Source organism: Anomaloglossus baeobatrachus, chromosome 6, assembly GCF_048569485.1.
Source record: "Anomaloglossus baeobatrachus isolate aAnoBae1 chromosome 6, aAnoBae1.hap1, whole genome shotgun sequence".
In the NCBI taxonomy this organism is placed as follows: Eukaryota; Metazoa; Chordata; class Amphibia; order Anura; family Aromobatidae; genus Anomaloglossus; species Anomaloglossus baeobatrachus.
In genome coordinates, this window is record NC_134358.1 from 568,036,681 (window position 1) to 568,051,209 (window position 14,529).

The 14,529-nt window shown below is 50.9% G+C and overlaps 1 protein-coding gene across 3 annotated transcripts in view; it reads right to left on the reverse strand.

Annotated features, from left to right (window-relative positions):
* Positions 1-14,529, reverse strand: part of CSPG5 (chondroitin sulfate proteoglycan 5) — a 95,612-nt gene that overhangs the window by 22,794 nt on the left and 58,289 nt on the right. For 2 of the 3 annotated variants that reach the window (XM_075315836.1, XM_075315838.1), the window contains exons 3-4: positions 5,460-5,648; positions 899-1,055 (exon numbers count right to left, since the gene is read on the reverse strand). In XM_075315836.1, coding sequence (XP_075171951.1) covers positions 899-1,055; positions 5,460-5,648 — 346 coding nt within the window. The remainder of the gene's footprint in view (positions 1-898; positions 1,056-5,459; positions 5,649-14,529) is intronic. The other variant, XM_075315837.1, reaches the window with a different exon arrangement.

The following is a 14,529-nucleotide window of genomic DNA, read 5'->3' on the forward strand; positions in this document are numbered from 1 at the left end:
GAGTCACAGGAGATGAAGACGAGGAGACACAGGAGATGAAGAAGAGGAGACACAGGAGATGGAGACGAGGAGACACAGGAGATGGAGACGAGGAGACACAGGAGATGGAGATGGGGAGACACAAGATGGAGATGAGGAGACAAGAAGGAGAAGAAGAGACACAAGAGGAGACACACAAGATGGAGATGAGGAAATGTAGAAGATAGAGATAAGGCGACAAGGAGACGCAGGAGATGGAGATGAGGAGTAGAGAGGATACAAGAGGTGGAGAGGGGGAGACGCATGAGATGAAGATGACTTATAGTAGGAGACACGAGATGGAGACAAGGAGTTACAGGAGATGAAGACAAGGAAACACAAGAGAGTGAGACGAGGAGACACCAGAAATGGAAGTGAGAGGATACAAGAGATGGAGACAAAGAAACACAAGAGATGGAGATGAGGAGATAAAAGAGATGGAGATGAAGAGACACAGAAATAGAGATGAGATTGAAGAGATTGAGACAAGGAGACACAAGAGATGGAGACACAAGAGATGGAGACACAAGAGATGGAGACACAAGAGATGGAGATGAGGAAACAAAGGAGAAGACACAAGAGTTGGAGACAAGAGGATACAAGAGATTGAGTCAAGGAGACACATGGAGCAGACGCGCTCTTGGAGTTTCGCAGTCATCATGCAGCATTCACGGCTCCATCGCAGGCAGGGAGACCTTTACTCCGGCTTTGTTCCCTTGTCTATCAGTGTATTTGGTGATTGCCCAGGTGGAGTCATGCTGGGGGGGTTTTGGGGTCCCGGCATACAGTGGGGTGTCGTGTCCCTGCTCTCTGAACCCTCCCTGCTCAGTGCGGGAAGCTTGCAGCATGCAGAAGGGTAGACATGAAACAGACGAGTTACCTGACAGATAACGTTATCATAGTAAGCCATTGCACGGACATGGGGGGACAGTTTAGATGGAGTGTCGCATAGTTTTCTTACATTTGGGTGTGACCCTTCCGCAATGGTGGAGAGCGAGAAATTATCATTGTGGAGCTCAGAGGGAGTCCGGTACCTGCTGCAAGAGAAGAGGCCACAGATTAATACAGGGTGTTTATATCATCACTACACAGCTATTACTCTCTGTTATCAGCCAGCTGTGATCACTCCACTACAAAATCGCTGAAAATCCTCTTAAAGGGGAAGTGTGGGGGAAGGAAATCGATTACTTAATGCAATGTGACGGCTCCAGACTAACGAGCCCTTGGGCCGCATCATGTCGATGGCCCTTTAGAGACCTCTCCATGAAGAACCGCCACACTGTGCAGATCACACGGTGCAAATGGAACAATGGTGCAGTGGCTCTTTAAGATGCCAGCAGGGCGCATCATTCCGGTGCAGGTTGGGTTGGCACAGGGTCATCGGGTCCCTCTGAAGCTTGTGATGCAGCCCCCACCGCCCGCACATCGGTTACCTCCGCCTGACAGATCACCCACAATACAAGTGTACGCCCCCCACATTCAGCGGATCTGTAAAGCCCGCGGACAGCTGCTGCCCGGCGGGGGCTCCTTATTCCTGCGCCCGACAGATGGGGCTTTGTCCGGAGCAGCCATGAAAAAGTCACAGCAACAACCAGCGGACACAGCGGACTACAAAGACCAGAACGGCCACCACCGAGGAAAACTCCACTGCCCTAGCTACAGGATGGGGGTACTACTGGATCAGATATAGGACCGGGGTACTGCTGGATCAGATATAGGATGGGGGGGTGCTGCTGGATCAGATATAGGATGGGGGTAATGCTGGATCAGATACAGGATGGGGGTACTGCTGGATCAGATACAGGATGGGGGGGTACTGCTGGATCAGATATAGGATGGGGGGGTGCTGCTGGATCAGATATAGGATGGGGGGGTGCTGCTGGATCAGATATAGGATGGGGGGGTACTGCTGGATTAGATACAGGATGGGGGTACTGCTGGATCAGATACAGGATGGGGGTACTGCTGGATCAGATATAGGATGGGGGGGTGCTGCTGGATCAGATATAGGATGGGGGTACTGCTGGATCAGATATAGGATGGGGGTACTGCTGGATCAGATACAGGATGGGGATACTGCTGGATCAGATATAGGATGGAGGGGTGCTGCTGGATCAGATACAGGATGGGGGTACTGCTGCATCAGATATAGGATGGGGGGTACTGCTGGATCAGATATAGGATTGGGGGTATAGCTGGATCAGATATAGGATGGGGGGTACTGCTGCATCAGATATAGGATGGGGGTACTGCTGGATCAGATACAGGATGGGGGGTACTGCTGGATCAGATACAGGATGGGGGGGTACTGCTGGATCAGGTATAGGATGGGGGGTACTGCTGGATTAGATACAGGATGGGGGGGTACTGCTGGATCAGATACAGGATGGGGGGGTACTGCTGGATCAGGTATAGGATGGGGGGTACTGCTGGATCAGATATAGGATGGGGGTACTGCTGCATCAGATATAGGATGGGGGTACTGCTGGATCAGATACAGGATGGGGGGTACTGCTGGATCAGATACAGGATGGGGGGGTACTGCTGGATCAGATATAGGATGGGGGGTACTGCTGGATCAGATATAGGATGGGGATACTGCTGGATCAGATACAGGATGGGGGGTACTGCTGGATCAGATACAGGATGGGGGGGTACTGCTGGATCAGATATAGGATGGGGGGTACTGCTGGATCAGATACAGGATGGGGGGGTACTGCTGGATCAGATATAGGATGGGGGTACTGCTGGATCAGATACAGGATGGGGGGTGTCACAAACCACCGGGGGGGTCACTCAGAAATCCCCCGCGCTGGCTACCAGTACGTCACAATCGGGGGGTAACAAGTGGGGGTCACCCCTCCTTTATACCTCCCGACCGACAGACAGAGCACGTGACGCGCTCTCTAGCGCCCCTCTTATAGTCAGGCCAATTATGGAATTGCCCGACCATAAGCAAGGAGGCCGCTATACTACTTATGCCGATTATTGAAGGGTCCCCGGTGAGAGTAAGGTATATATTCCCCCGACCTCCGCGGGCGGAATATATAAAATCTCCCCGAATCTCACTGGCCTCCCCACAATAATCCTTGGCACAATTCGCTGCCACCAACCGATTTACGGTAACTATTAGCCGAACACACAGACGTGGGATTCAAGATCGAGATAACAGAACAGCCCAAGATTAATTATATAATTTAATCAGCCTAAAGCACACTAGAACTACAATATATACAATAGGGAATCTACAGAATATACATATGTCAGAGTACAGTTACAATCAAAGCATGGGTTACAAACAGGCATACACAGTTCCAGCAGTTACCTTGTTGCGTCTGGCCACAGGGGGGCGCTGTAGACCAGGTTTCCAGGAACTCCCTCACAGGTCTTTCCCAACCAGGCCCCCGAGCAGAAGAACACTGGAAAATGGCCGAAGTAGGGTTATCAACCTGGGCAGATCCAGGTCCCCTCCTACCTTAGTGACCTCACAGGGAAGCACTGCCACTCCCCCTGCATGGATCAGAATTATCCAGCAAGGGGATATTGGCCATAACTTTGCCTGGGAGCGTCGTAGGCGGACGCCAATGCTCTCATTGTGACAGTTATGAATTTAGCTACAGAACGAGGGGACTCATGACCTGTCTGCCAGTTCCCCATTGGCTGATATCACGCCTGGGGCATTTCCCAATGTCCTGCTCCCATAAAAAGGGGGTGCCGGCATCGTCCACATGCGGAGACACCATTTTTATGGTTGCCATATTTATCGGAAATATGGCTTGCGAGATATGAACCATTTTTTACTGGAGTCGTTCTGTCTGGCTATTTCCATAGCCTTGCTAACTAGCTAGCAGCTCCTACTACAGGGTGACGGCAGGGAGTCATCCTGTGTCCATTGTTCCCACACCACCTAATTTCCATATCACAGGACATGGCCATGGGATTTGTTGCTAAACCAGTTGTGTGAAGGAAAGGGGGGGTGACACCAGGAGAGGGCTTCCTGACATACTTGAATATCATGATTTATCGTCATATCTCCGGATTTACCTCACAGGGGGGGTGCTGCTGGATCAGATATAGGATGGGGGTACTGCTGGATCAGATATAGGATGGGGGGTACTGCTGGATCAGATATAGGATGGGGGGTACTGCTGGATCAGATATAGGATGGGGGGTACTGCTGGATCAGATATAGGATGGAGGTACTGCTGGATCAGATATAGGATGGGGGTACTGCTGGATCAGATATAGGATGGGCAGTACTGCTGGATCAGATATAGGATGGGGGGTACTGCTGGATCAGATATAGGATTGGGGGTATAGCTGGATCAGATATAGGATGGGGGGTACTGCTGGATCAGATATAGGATGGGGGGTACTGCTGGATCAGATACAAGATGGGAAGTACTGCTGGATCAGATACAGGATGGTGGGTACTGCTGGATCACATACAGGATGGGGGTACTGCTGGATCAGATATAGGATGTGGGTACTGCTGGATCAGATATAGGATGGGGGGTACTGCTGGATCAGATACAGAATGGAGGTACTGGCGGATCAGATACAGGATGGAGGTACTGCTGGATCAGATACAAGATGGGGGGTACTGCTGGATTAGATATAGGATGGGGGGTACTGCTGGATTAGATACAGGATGGGGGTACTGCTGGATCAGATATAAGATGGGGGGTACTGCTGGATTAGATACAGGATGGGGATACTGCTGGATCAGATACAGGATGGGGGGTACTGCTGGATCAGATACAAGATGGGGGGTACTGCTGGATCAGATACAAGATGGGTGGTACTGCTGGATCAGATATAGGATGGGGGGTACTGCTGGATCAGATATAGGATGGGAGTACTGCTGGATCAGATACAGGATGGGGGGTACTGCTGGATCAGATATAGGATAGGAGTACTCCTAGATCAGATACAGGATGGGGGGTACAGCTGGATCAGATATAGGATGGGGGTACTGCTGGATCAGATATAGGATGGGGGGTACTGCTGGATCAGATATAGGATAGGGGTACTCCTAGATCAGATACAGGATGGGGGGTACAGCTGGATCAGATATAGGATGGGGGTACTGCTGGATCAGATATAGGATGGGAGTACTGCTGGATCAGATACAGGATGGGGGGTACTGCTGGATCAGATATAGGATAGGGGTACTCCTAGATCAGATACAGGATGGGGGGTACAGCTGGATCAGATATAGGATGGGGGTACTGCTGGATCAGATATAGGATGGGGGGTACTGTTGGATCAGATGCACAGCTCTGCAGTTAGAACCACACAGAAACAATTAGATACACAACTAAGGAAACAGTATCACACAGGATAGGATTGGATACACGGCTCAGTGGTCAGCATCACACGTCATGCTTAGATACACTGGTTATACAGGACAGACATTCACCTTGCAGGGGGTCACTTACTTTCTTTTGCGCAGTTTGTAGTTCTCGGTTTTGAGCAGATAGAGTTTTTTGGCAAAGAAGACGGTCATCATAAAGAGGAGGAGGACGACGAGCGCGGCGGTGCCGACTGCCACACACATCACCTGGAAGTCGGTGATGATGGACTCGCAGCGCAGACCCTTGTGCCATATGTAGTCCTGTGTGTTACACCTGCAAAGAGGACAAGAGCGTGAGTGACAGCTGGATGGACGAAGTGAGGAGAGGTGAGGGGTCTGTGCAGGGAGGCAGGACCCCCATTGATCACCAATGACAGCCACTGACCACCAGGGCCGCCATCAGGGCATTACAACCGTGACTCCTGTAAGGGGCCCCGTGAGCAGAAGCCAGGAGGGGGGCCTGGCCCGTCTCATTCCTCTGCTCACCGGACCCCAGGGGGTGGGTCCGCCATCACAGCAATGAGGGGGCCCAGGTCGCTCATAGAGAGCTGCTCTGCACTGATTTATGTGATCGGTCCTACAGAGCAGGACAGTAAATGTACTACAGAGGCTGAGGTGAAGGACCTGTCAGGTCATCTGACTAATCATGTGCCTGATCACATGACCGGTAAAGTGGCAGGTCCTGTTGTTCAGCTGCTGCAGCCTCCGTGCAGGTCCCAGCGGCTCCTCTCCTGCTCTGCACCGATCAAGAGCTGCAAGATGAGGTAATGTATAGTGTGTGTAACTGTACATGTAGTCTGTCTCTCCCATTCCGTCAGTCTCGCTCTCTTTCCCTGTCTCTCTCTCTTTCCCTGTCTGTCTTTCTCTCTCTTTCCCTGTCTGTCTTTCTCTCTCTTTCCCTGTCTCTTTGTCTCTCTCTTTCCCTGTCTCTCTCTCTTTCCCTGTCTGTCTTTCTCTCTCTTTCCCTGTCTCTTTGTCTCTCTCTTTCCCTGTCTGTCTCTCGCTCTCTTTCCCTGTCTCTTTGTCTCTCTCTTTCCCTGTCTGTCTCTCTCTTTCCCTGTCTCTCTCTCTTTCCCTGTCTGTCTTTCTCTCTCTTTCCCTGTCAGCCTCCCTTTCCTGTCTCTCTCTCTCATTCCCTGTCTGTCTCTGTCTCCCCACCAACATCATATTACCTCACACATAAGCTTCTTATACTATGAATGACCTTCCTTGCCTATAGCAACCAATCACAGCTCTTATTAATGACCTGCAATTCGCAGCTCCATTGACTTTAATGTAAACAGGTTTTTTGGTGAATAACTGTAAAGTGTGGGGTTAAATTTTCCCATCAAAACATAGTCTATGACGTTCCCTGAGACACATGAGGCGTCTGTGCAAAATTTTGTGATTGTAAATGAGACGGTGCAGATTTCTTTAGCGGACACATACATACACACATACTCAGCTTTATATATTACTAACTGTAGTACCCAGGCGTTGCCCAGGATAGTAACTGTCACTGTGTCTCTCCCAGTCTGTCTGTGTGTCTCTGTCTGTCTCTTTCCTTCTCTGTCTGTGTCTATGTTTCTATTTGTCTGTTTCTATCTCTCTGTCTCTGTATCTGTATCAGTCTGTCTGTCTCTATCTCTGTGTCTGTCTGTCTCTCTATCTCTGTGTCTGCCTCTGTCTTTCCCCGTCTGTCTCTTGCCCCATCTGTCTCTTGCCCTGTCTGTCTCTTGCCCTGTCTGTCTCTTGCCCTGTCTGTCTCTTTACCTGTCTGTCTCTTTACCTGTCTGTCTCTGTCTTAGTCTGTTTCTTTCCCCATCTGTTTCTGTCTGTCTCTTTCCCAGTCTGTCTCTTTCCCCATCTGTCTCTGTCTGTCTCTTTCCCCATCTGTCTCTTTCCCCGTCTGTCTCTTTCCCCGTCTGTCTCTTTTCCCGTCTGTCTCTTTTCCCGTCTGTCTCTTTTCCCGTCTGTCTCTTTTCCCGTCTGTCTCTTTTCCCGTCTGTCTCTTTCCCCGTCTGTCTCTTTCCCCGTCTGTCTCTTTCCCCGTCTGTCTCTTTCCCCGTCTGTCTCTTTCCCCGTCTGTCTCTTTCCCCGTCTGTCTCTTTCCCCGTCTGTCTCTTTCCCCGTCTGTCTCTTTTCCCGTCTGCCTCTTTTCCCGTCTGCCTCTTTTCCCGTCTGCCTCTTTTCCCGTCTGCCTCTTTTCCCGTCTGTTTCTTTTCCCATATGACTCTTTTCCCGTCTGTTTCTTTTCCCATCTGTCTGTCTCTTTCCCCATCTGTTTCTTTCCCCATCTGTCTCTGTCTCTTTCCCCGTCTGTCTGTCTGTCTGTCTCTTTTACCGTCTGTCTCTGTGTCTGTCTCTGGCTGTCTGTTTCTTTCTGTCTCCCCACTGACATCATATCACCTCACACATAAGCTTGTTATACTATGAATGTCCTTTGTTCCTATTGTAACCAATCACAGCTGCTATTAAAACCAGTAGTTCCAGGCTCCATTCACTTTAATGTAGGCAGGTTTTTTGAAGAGTAAGTGTAAAGCGCAGGGTTAAATTTTCCCGGCCAAACATAGTCTATGACGTTCCCTGAGTCACATGAGGCATCTGTGCAAAATTTCGTGATTGTAAATGCGACAGTGTGGATTCCTTTAGCGGGGACACACACACACACACACACATACATACACACATACATACACACACTCAGCTTTATATATAACTAGCTGTAGTACCCGGGCATTGCCAGTGATAGTAACTGTCTCTCTGTCTCTGTCCAAGTCTCTGTCTGTGTGTCGCTGTCTGTCTGTCTCTCTGTCTGTCTCTTTCCTTGTCTGTCTGTGTCTATGTCTCTGTCTGACTATTTGTGTGTGTCTGTCTGTGTCTTTCCCCGTCTGTCTCTTTTCCGTCTGTCTTGGTCTGTCTCTTTCCAGGTTTGTCTCTTTCCCTGTCTGTCTCTTTCCCCGTCTGTCTCTTTCCCCGTCTGTCTCTTTCCCCGTCTGTCTCTTTCCCCGTCTGTCTCTTTCCCCGTCTGTCTCTTCCCAGGGCTGTCTCTTTGCCCGTCTGTCTCTTTACCGTCTGTCTCTTTCCAGGACTGTTTCTTTCCAGGGCTGTCTTTTTCCAGGTCTGTCTCTTTCTCCGTCTGTCTCTTTCCCGGTCTGTCTCTTTCCCAGTCTGTCTCTTTCCCAGTCTGTCTCTTTCCCAGTCTGTCTCTTTCCCAGTCTGTCTCTTTCCCAGTCTGTCTCTTTCCTGGTCTGTCTCTTTTCCGGTCTGTCTCGTTCTCGGTCTGTCTCTTTCCCCGTCTGTCTCTTTCCCCGTCTGTCTCTTTCCCCGTCTGTCTCTTTCCCCGTCTGTCTCTTTCCCCGTCTGTCTCTTTCCCCGTCTGTCTCTTTCCCCGTCTGTCTCTTTCCCCGTCTGTCTCTTTCCAGGGTTGTCTCTTTCCCCGGCTGTCTCTTTCCCCGTCTGTCTCTTTCTAGGCCTGTTTCTTTCCAGGTCTGTCTCTTTGCCCGTCTGTCTCCTTCTAGGTCTGTCTCTTTCCCCGTCTGTCTCTTTCCAGGGCTGTCTCTTTCCAGGTCTGTCTCTTTGCCCGTCTGTCTCTTTCCAGGGCTGTCTCTTTGCCCATCTGTCTCTTTCCTGGGCTGTCTCTTTGCCCGTCTGTCTCTTTTCAGGTCTGTCTCTTTCCAGGTCTGTCTCTTTCCAGGTCTGTCTCTCTGACCGGCTGTCTCTTTCTAGGTCTGTCTCTTTGACCGTCTGTCTCTTTCCAGGTCTGTCTCTTTGCCCGTCTGTCTCTTTCCAGGTCTGTCTCTTTGCCCGTTTGTCTCTTTCCAGGGCTGTCTCTTTGCTCGTCTGTCTCTTTCCAGGTCTGTCTCTTTGCCCGTCTGTCTCTTTCCCCGTCTGTCTCTTTCCAGGTCTGTCTCTTTCCAGGTCTGTCTCTTTCCAGGTCTGTCTTTTTGCCCGTCTATCTCTTTCCAGGTCTGTCTCTTTGCCCATCTGTCTCTTTCCAGGGCTGTCTCTTTCCAGGTCTGTCTCTTTGCCCATCTGTCTCTTTCCAGGGCTGTCTCTTTCCCCCTCTGTCTGTGTCTCTGTCTGTCTTTTTCTGTCTCTCTATCCGTCTCACCACTGACCTCATATAACCTCACGCATAAGCTTCTTATACTAACAGTTTATTTTGTTCATATAGCAACCACTGACAGTTGCTATTAATAACCTATAGCTCCCACCTCCATTCAGTTTAATGGCGGCAGGATTTTAGAGACTAACTGTAAAGCACGGGGTTAAATTTGTCTGTCAAAACATTGTCTACGACGCTCCCTGGGTCCCATGGGGCGTCTGTGCAAAATTTCGTGATTGTAAATGCGATGGTGCGGATTCCTTTAGCGGACATACATACATACACACACACATACAGACACACACACATACACACACATACACACACTATATACATACACACACATACAGACACACACATACACACACATACACACACACACACACACACACACACACACACACTATACACACACACACACACACACATACACACATATACACACACACACACATACACACACATACACACACACATACACACACATACACACACACACACACTATATACACACACACACACACACACACACCGTCTCTGGGGGACGGTGCAGGGGGGTCAGCTCCATGTTCAAAGAGGCAAAGTCCAGCAATAAAAAAAAGTAGTTTGCAGCGTCACATCCAAGAAATAAGGTGAAAAACCAATTTTATTCCATAATATGCAAATCTAAAAGGATATGTCTAAGACTAATGTGCCCACGGGACTCTGTACCCGGGAATATATACGCAGGTACGGCCGCAGTTTTCCCGCAGCTGATCCCTGGAACCCGCAGCTATACATTGCTGCGGGATTCCAGCGAAATACAGTACAGACCAAAAGTTTGGACACACCTTCTCATCTCTAGAACAGCTGTTAAGAGGAGACTTTGTGCAGCAGCCTTCATGGTAAAATAGCTGCTAGGAAACCCCTGCTAAGGACAGGCAACAAGCAGAAGAGACTTGTTTGGGTAAAGAGCACAAGGAATGGACATTAGACCAGTGGAAATCTGTGCTTTGGTCTGAGGAGTCCAAATTTCAGATCTTTGGATCCAACCACCGTGTCTTTGTAGAAAAGGTGAACGGATGGACTCTACATGGCTGGTTCCCACCGTGAAGCATGGAGGAGGAGGTGTGATGGTGTGGGGGGGGGCTTTGCTGGTGACACTGTTGGGGATTTATTCAAAATTGAAGGCATACAGAACCAGCATGGCTACCACAGCATCTTGCAGCGGCATGCTATTCCATCCGGTTTGCGTTTAGTTGGACCATCATTTATTTTTCAACAGGACAATGACCCCAAACACACCTCCAGGCTGTGTAAGGGCTATTTGACTAAGAAGGAGAGTGATGGGGTGCTACGCCAGATGACCTGGCCTCCACAGTCACCAGATCTGAACCCAATCGAGATGGTTTGGGGTGAGCTGGACCGCAGAGTGAAGGCAAAAGGGCCAACAGGTGCTAAGCATCTCTGGGAACTCCTTCAAGACTGTTGGAAAACCATTTCCGGTGACTACCTCGTGAAGCTCATCAAGAAAATGCCAAGAGTGTGCAAAGCAGTAATCAAAGCAAAAGGTGGCTACTGTGAAGACCCTAGAATATAAGACATATTTTCAGCTGTTTCACACTTTTTAAGTATTTCATTCCACATGTGGTAATTCATAGTTTTGATGCCTTCAATGTGAATCTACAATTTTTAGAGTCATGAAAATAAAGAAAACTCTTTGAATGAGAAGGTGTGTCCAAACTTTTGATCTGTACTGTATCTGCGGTAAACCTGTGGCCGTACCTGTGGAAGTCACGGCCTCTATCTCCATAGTGGAGGGCCGGGATTTCCGCAGGTATTTCCGCAGGAATAATTGACATGCAGTTACGTGCGGCTGCGGGACATCCACAGCATTGATACAGCACTCCCCAAATCCCATAGGGTAACATGGGGAGTGTCTGTGCTTAGCGTAAACCTGCAGATTTATCTAGAAAATCCAGATAAATCTGCAGGTTTTCTGCGGCAAAATCCGCGGGTACAGAGTCCCGTGGGAACATAGTCTAAGAACCTCTTTTAGGTGTGAAACGCGTCAGCCTTTGTCTTATACTCTGTGGACGTCCATCCAGCCTAGTGTTGGTTTTAACCTTAGGGAATAAAATTGGTTTTTAACCTCATTTCTTGGACGTGATGCTGGAAACAACTTTTTTCTATTGCCAAAGGTTCGAGGGATAGAAGTGGAGCTGTGGGCGGAGCTGTAGTGGAGGCGGAGTCTGAATGGGGCCCGAAAATTTTGGCAGTATGGGGCCCTGAAATTCCTGGTGGCAGCCCTGCTGATCACCACTGACACCCACTCACCACCAATGACCACCACTGACCACCATTGACCATCACTAGCACCACACACTGCAATACTCCCGGATTCTAACCATTAACAGCGGGCAGATTACGTCCAGCACATGAAAGGTTAATACTGCACTATCACTGGGGTCACTGCTGAGCATGTGGGGGCAAAATGTCCACATAGAGGAACTGTACAGGTACAACAAGCAGAAGATCACATACACAGTGTGTTTGACTTCCTGAGCTGAAATACTTTGTGCTGCTGTGAATCTGATAATCTGTGTTATTTGGGGTGTGCGGCATTGTGACCCCAGATCATCCCCCGTACAGCCTTTCTCATGAATGCAGCAGGTTCAGGAGATCAATGGACAGCGCCCTCTGACTGCATTGGTGGAGGATCAGGAGGAGATCCCTGCGGAGAATCCGACGTCTCTTATCCCGGTCAGTGGGAGATCCCTGCGGAGAATCCGCCGTCTCTTATCCCGGTCAGTGGGATCCCTGCGGAGAATCCGCCGTCTCTTATCCCGGTCAGTGGGACATCCCTGCGGAGAATCCGCTGTCTCTTATCCCGGTCAGTGGGAGATCCCTGCGGAGGATCCGCCGTCTCTTATCCCGGTCAGTGGGATCCCTGCGGAGAATCCGCCATCTCTTATCCCGGTCAGTGGGAGATCTCTGCGGAGAATCCGCCATCTCTTATCCCGGTCAGTGGGAGATCCCTGCGGAGAATCCGCTGTCTCTTATCCCGGTCAGTGGGAGATCCCTGCGGAGAATCCGCTGTCTCTTATCCCGGTCAGTGGGAGATCCCTGCGGAGAATCCGCTGTCTCTTATCCCGGTCAGTGGGAGATCCCTGCGGAGAATCCGACGTCTCTTATCCCGGTCAGTGGGAGATCCCTGCGGAGAATCCGCCGTCTCTTATCCCGGTCAGTGGGATCCCTGCGGAGAATCCGACGTCTCTTATCCCGGTCAGTGGGAGATCCCTGCGGAGAATCCGCCGTCTCTTATCCCGGTCAGTGGGACATCCCTGCGGAGAATCCGCTGTCTCTTATCCCGGTCAGTGGGAGATCCCTGCGGAGGATCCGCCGTCTCTTATCCCGGTCAGTGGGATCCCTGCGGAGAATCCGCCATCTCTTATCCCGGTCAGTGGGAGATCTCTGCGGAGAATCCGCCATCTCTTATCCCGGTCAGTGGGAGATCCCTGCGGAGAATCCTCTGTCTCTTATCCCGGTCAGTGGGAGATCCCTGCGGAGAATCCGCTGTCTCTTATCCCGGTCAGTGGGAGATCCCTGCGGAGAATCCGCTGTCTCTTATCCCGGTCAGTGGGAGATCCCTGCGGAGAATCCGCTGTCTCTTATCCCGGTCAGTGGGAGATCCCTGCGGAGGATCCGCCGTCTCTTATCCCGGTCAGTGGGATCCCTGCGGAGAATCCGCCATCTCTTATCCCGGTCAGTGGGAGATCTCTGCGGAGAATCCGCCATCTCTTATCCCGGTCAGTGGGAGATCCCTGCGGAGAATCCGCTGTTTCTTATCCCGGTCAGTGGGAGATCCCTGTGGAGAATCCGCTGTCTCTTATCCCGGTCAGTGGGAGATCCCTGCTCTTCAGGAGAAGTTTTTGCCTCTTGAATAAATCATACTGTCACATAAGGAAGGAGAGAAAGATGGAGGCCGCTCGGCTCAGTCATGCATGGTATGGTTGGCCGGCGCGCTCGCACGGAACAGCAACAGCCATTAAATATGAAGAAGATGAAGACATCCTACAGTATGCTGTATACTCATATATATACATCAGCCCGTATTCTGGGGACACCCAAGAAGACCAGCAATATACCGGGAACACCCCACAAGACCCTCCGTATACCGGGAACACCCCACCAGACCTGCCGTATACAGGGAACACCCCACAAGACCCTCCGTATACAGGGAACACCCCACAAGACCCTCCGTATACCGGGAACACCCCACCAGACCTGACGTATACCGGGAACACCCCACAAGACCCTCCGTATACAGGGAACGCCCCACAAGACCCTCCGTATACCGGGAACACCCCACAAGACCCTCCGTATACCGGGAACACCCCACCAGACCTGCCGTATACCGGGAACATCCCACAAGACCCTCCGTATACCGGGAACACCCCACAAGACCTGCCATACACCGGGAACACCCCACAAGACCCTCCGTATACCGGGAACACCCCACAAGACCCTCCGTATACAGGGAACGCCCCACAAGACCCTCCGTATACCGGGAACAGCCCACCAGACCTGCCGTATACCGGGAACACCCCACAACACCCTCTGTATACCGGGAACACCCCACAAGACCCTCCGTATACAGGGAACGCCCCACAAGACCTGCCGTACACCGGGAACACCCCACAAGACCCTCCGTATACCGGGAACACCCCACAAGACCCTCTGTATACCGGGAACACCCCACAAGACCCTCCGTATACCGGGAACACCCCACAAGACCCTCTGTATACCGGGAACACCCCACAAGACCCTCTGTATACCGGGAACACCCCACAAGACCCTCCGTATACCGGGAACACCCCACAAGACCCTCTGTATACCGGGAACACCCCACAAGACCCTCTGTATGCCGGGAACAGCCCACAAGATCCTCCGTATACAGAGAACACCCCAGAAGACCCTCCGTATACAGAGAACACCCCACAAGACCCTCCGTATACCGGGAACACCTCACAAGACCCGCCGTATGCCAGAAACACCCCACAAGAACTGCCATATACCAGGAACACTC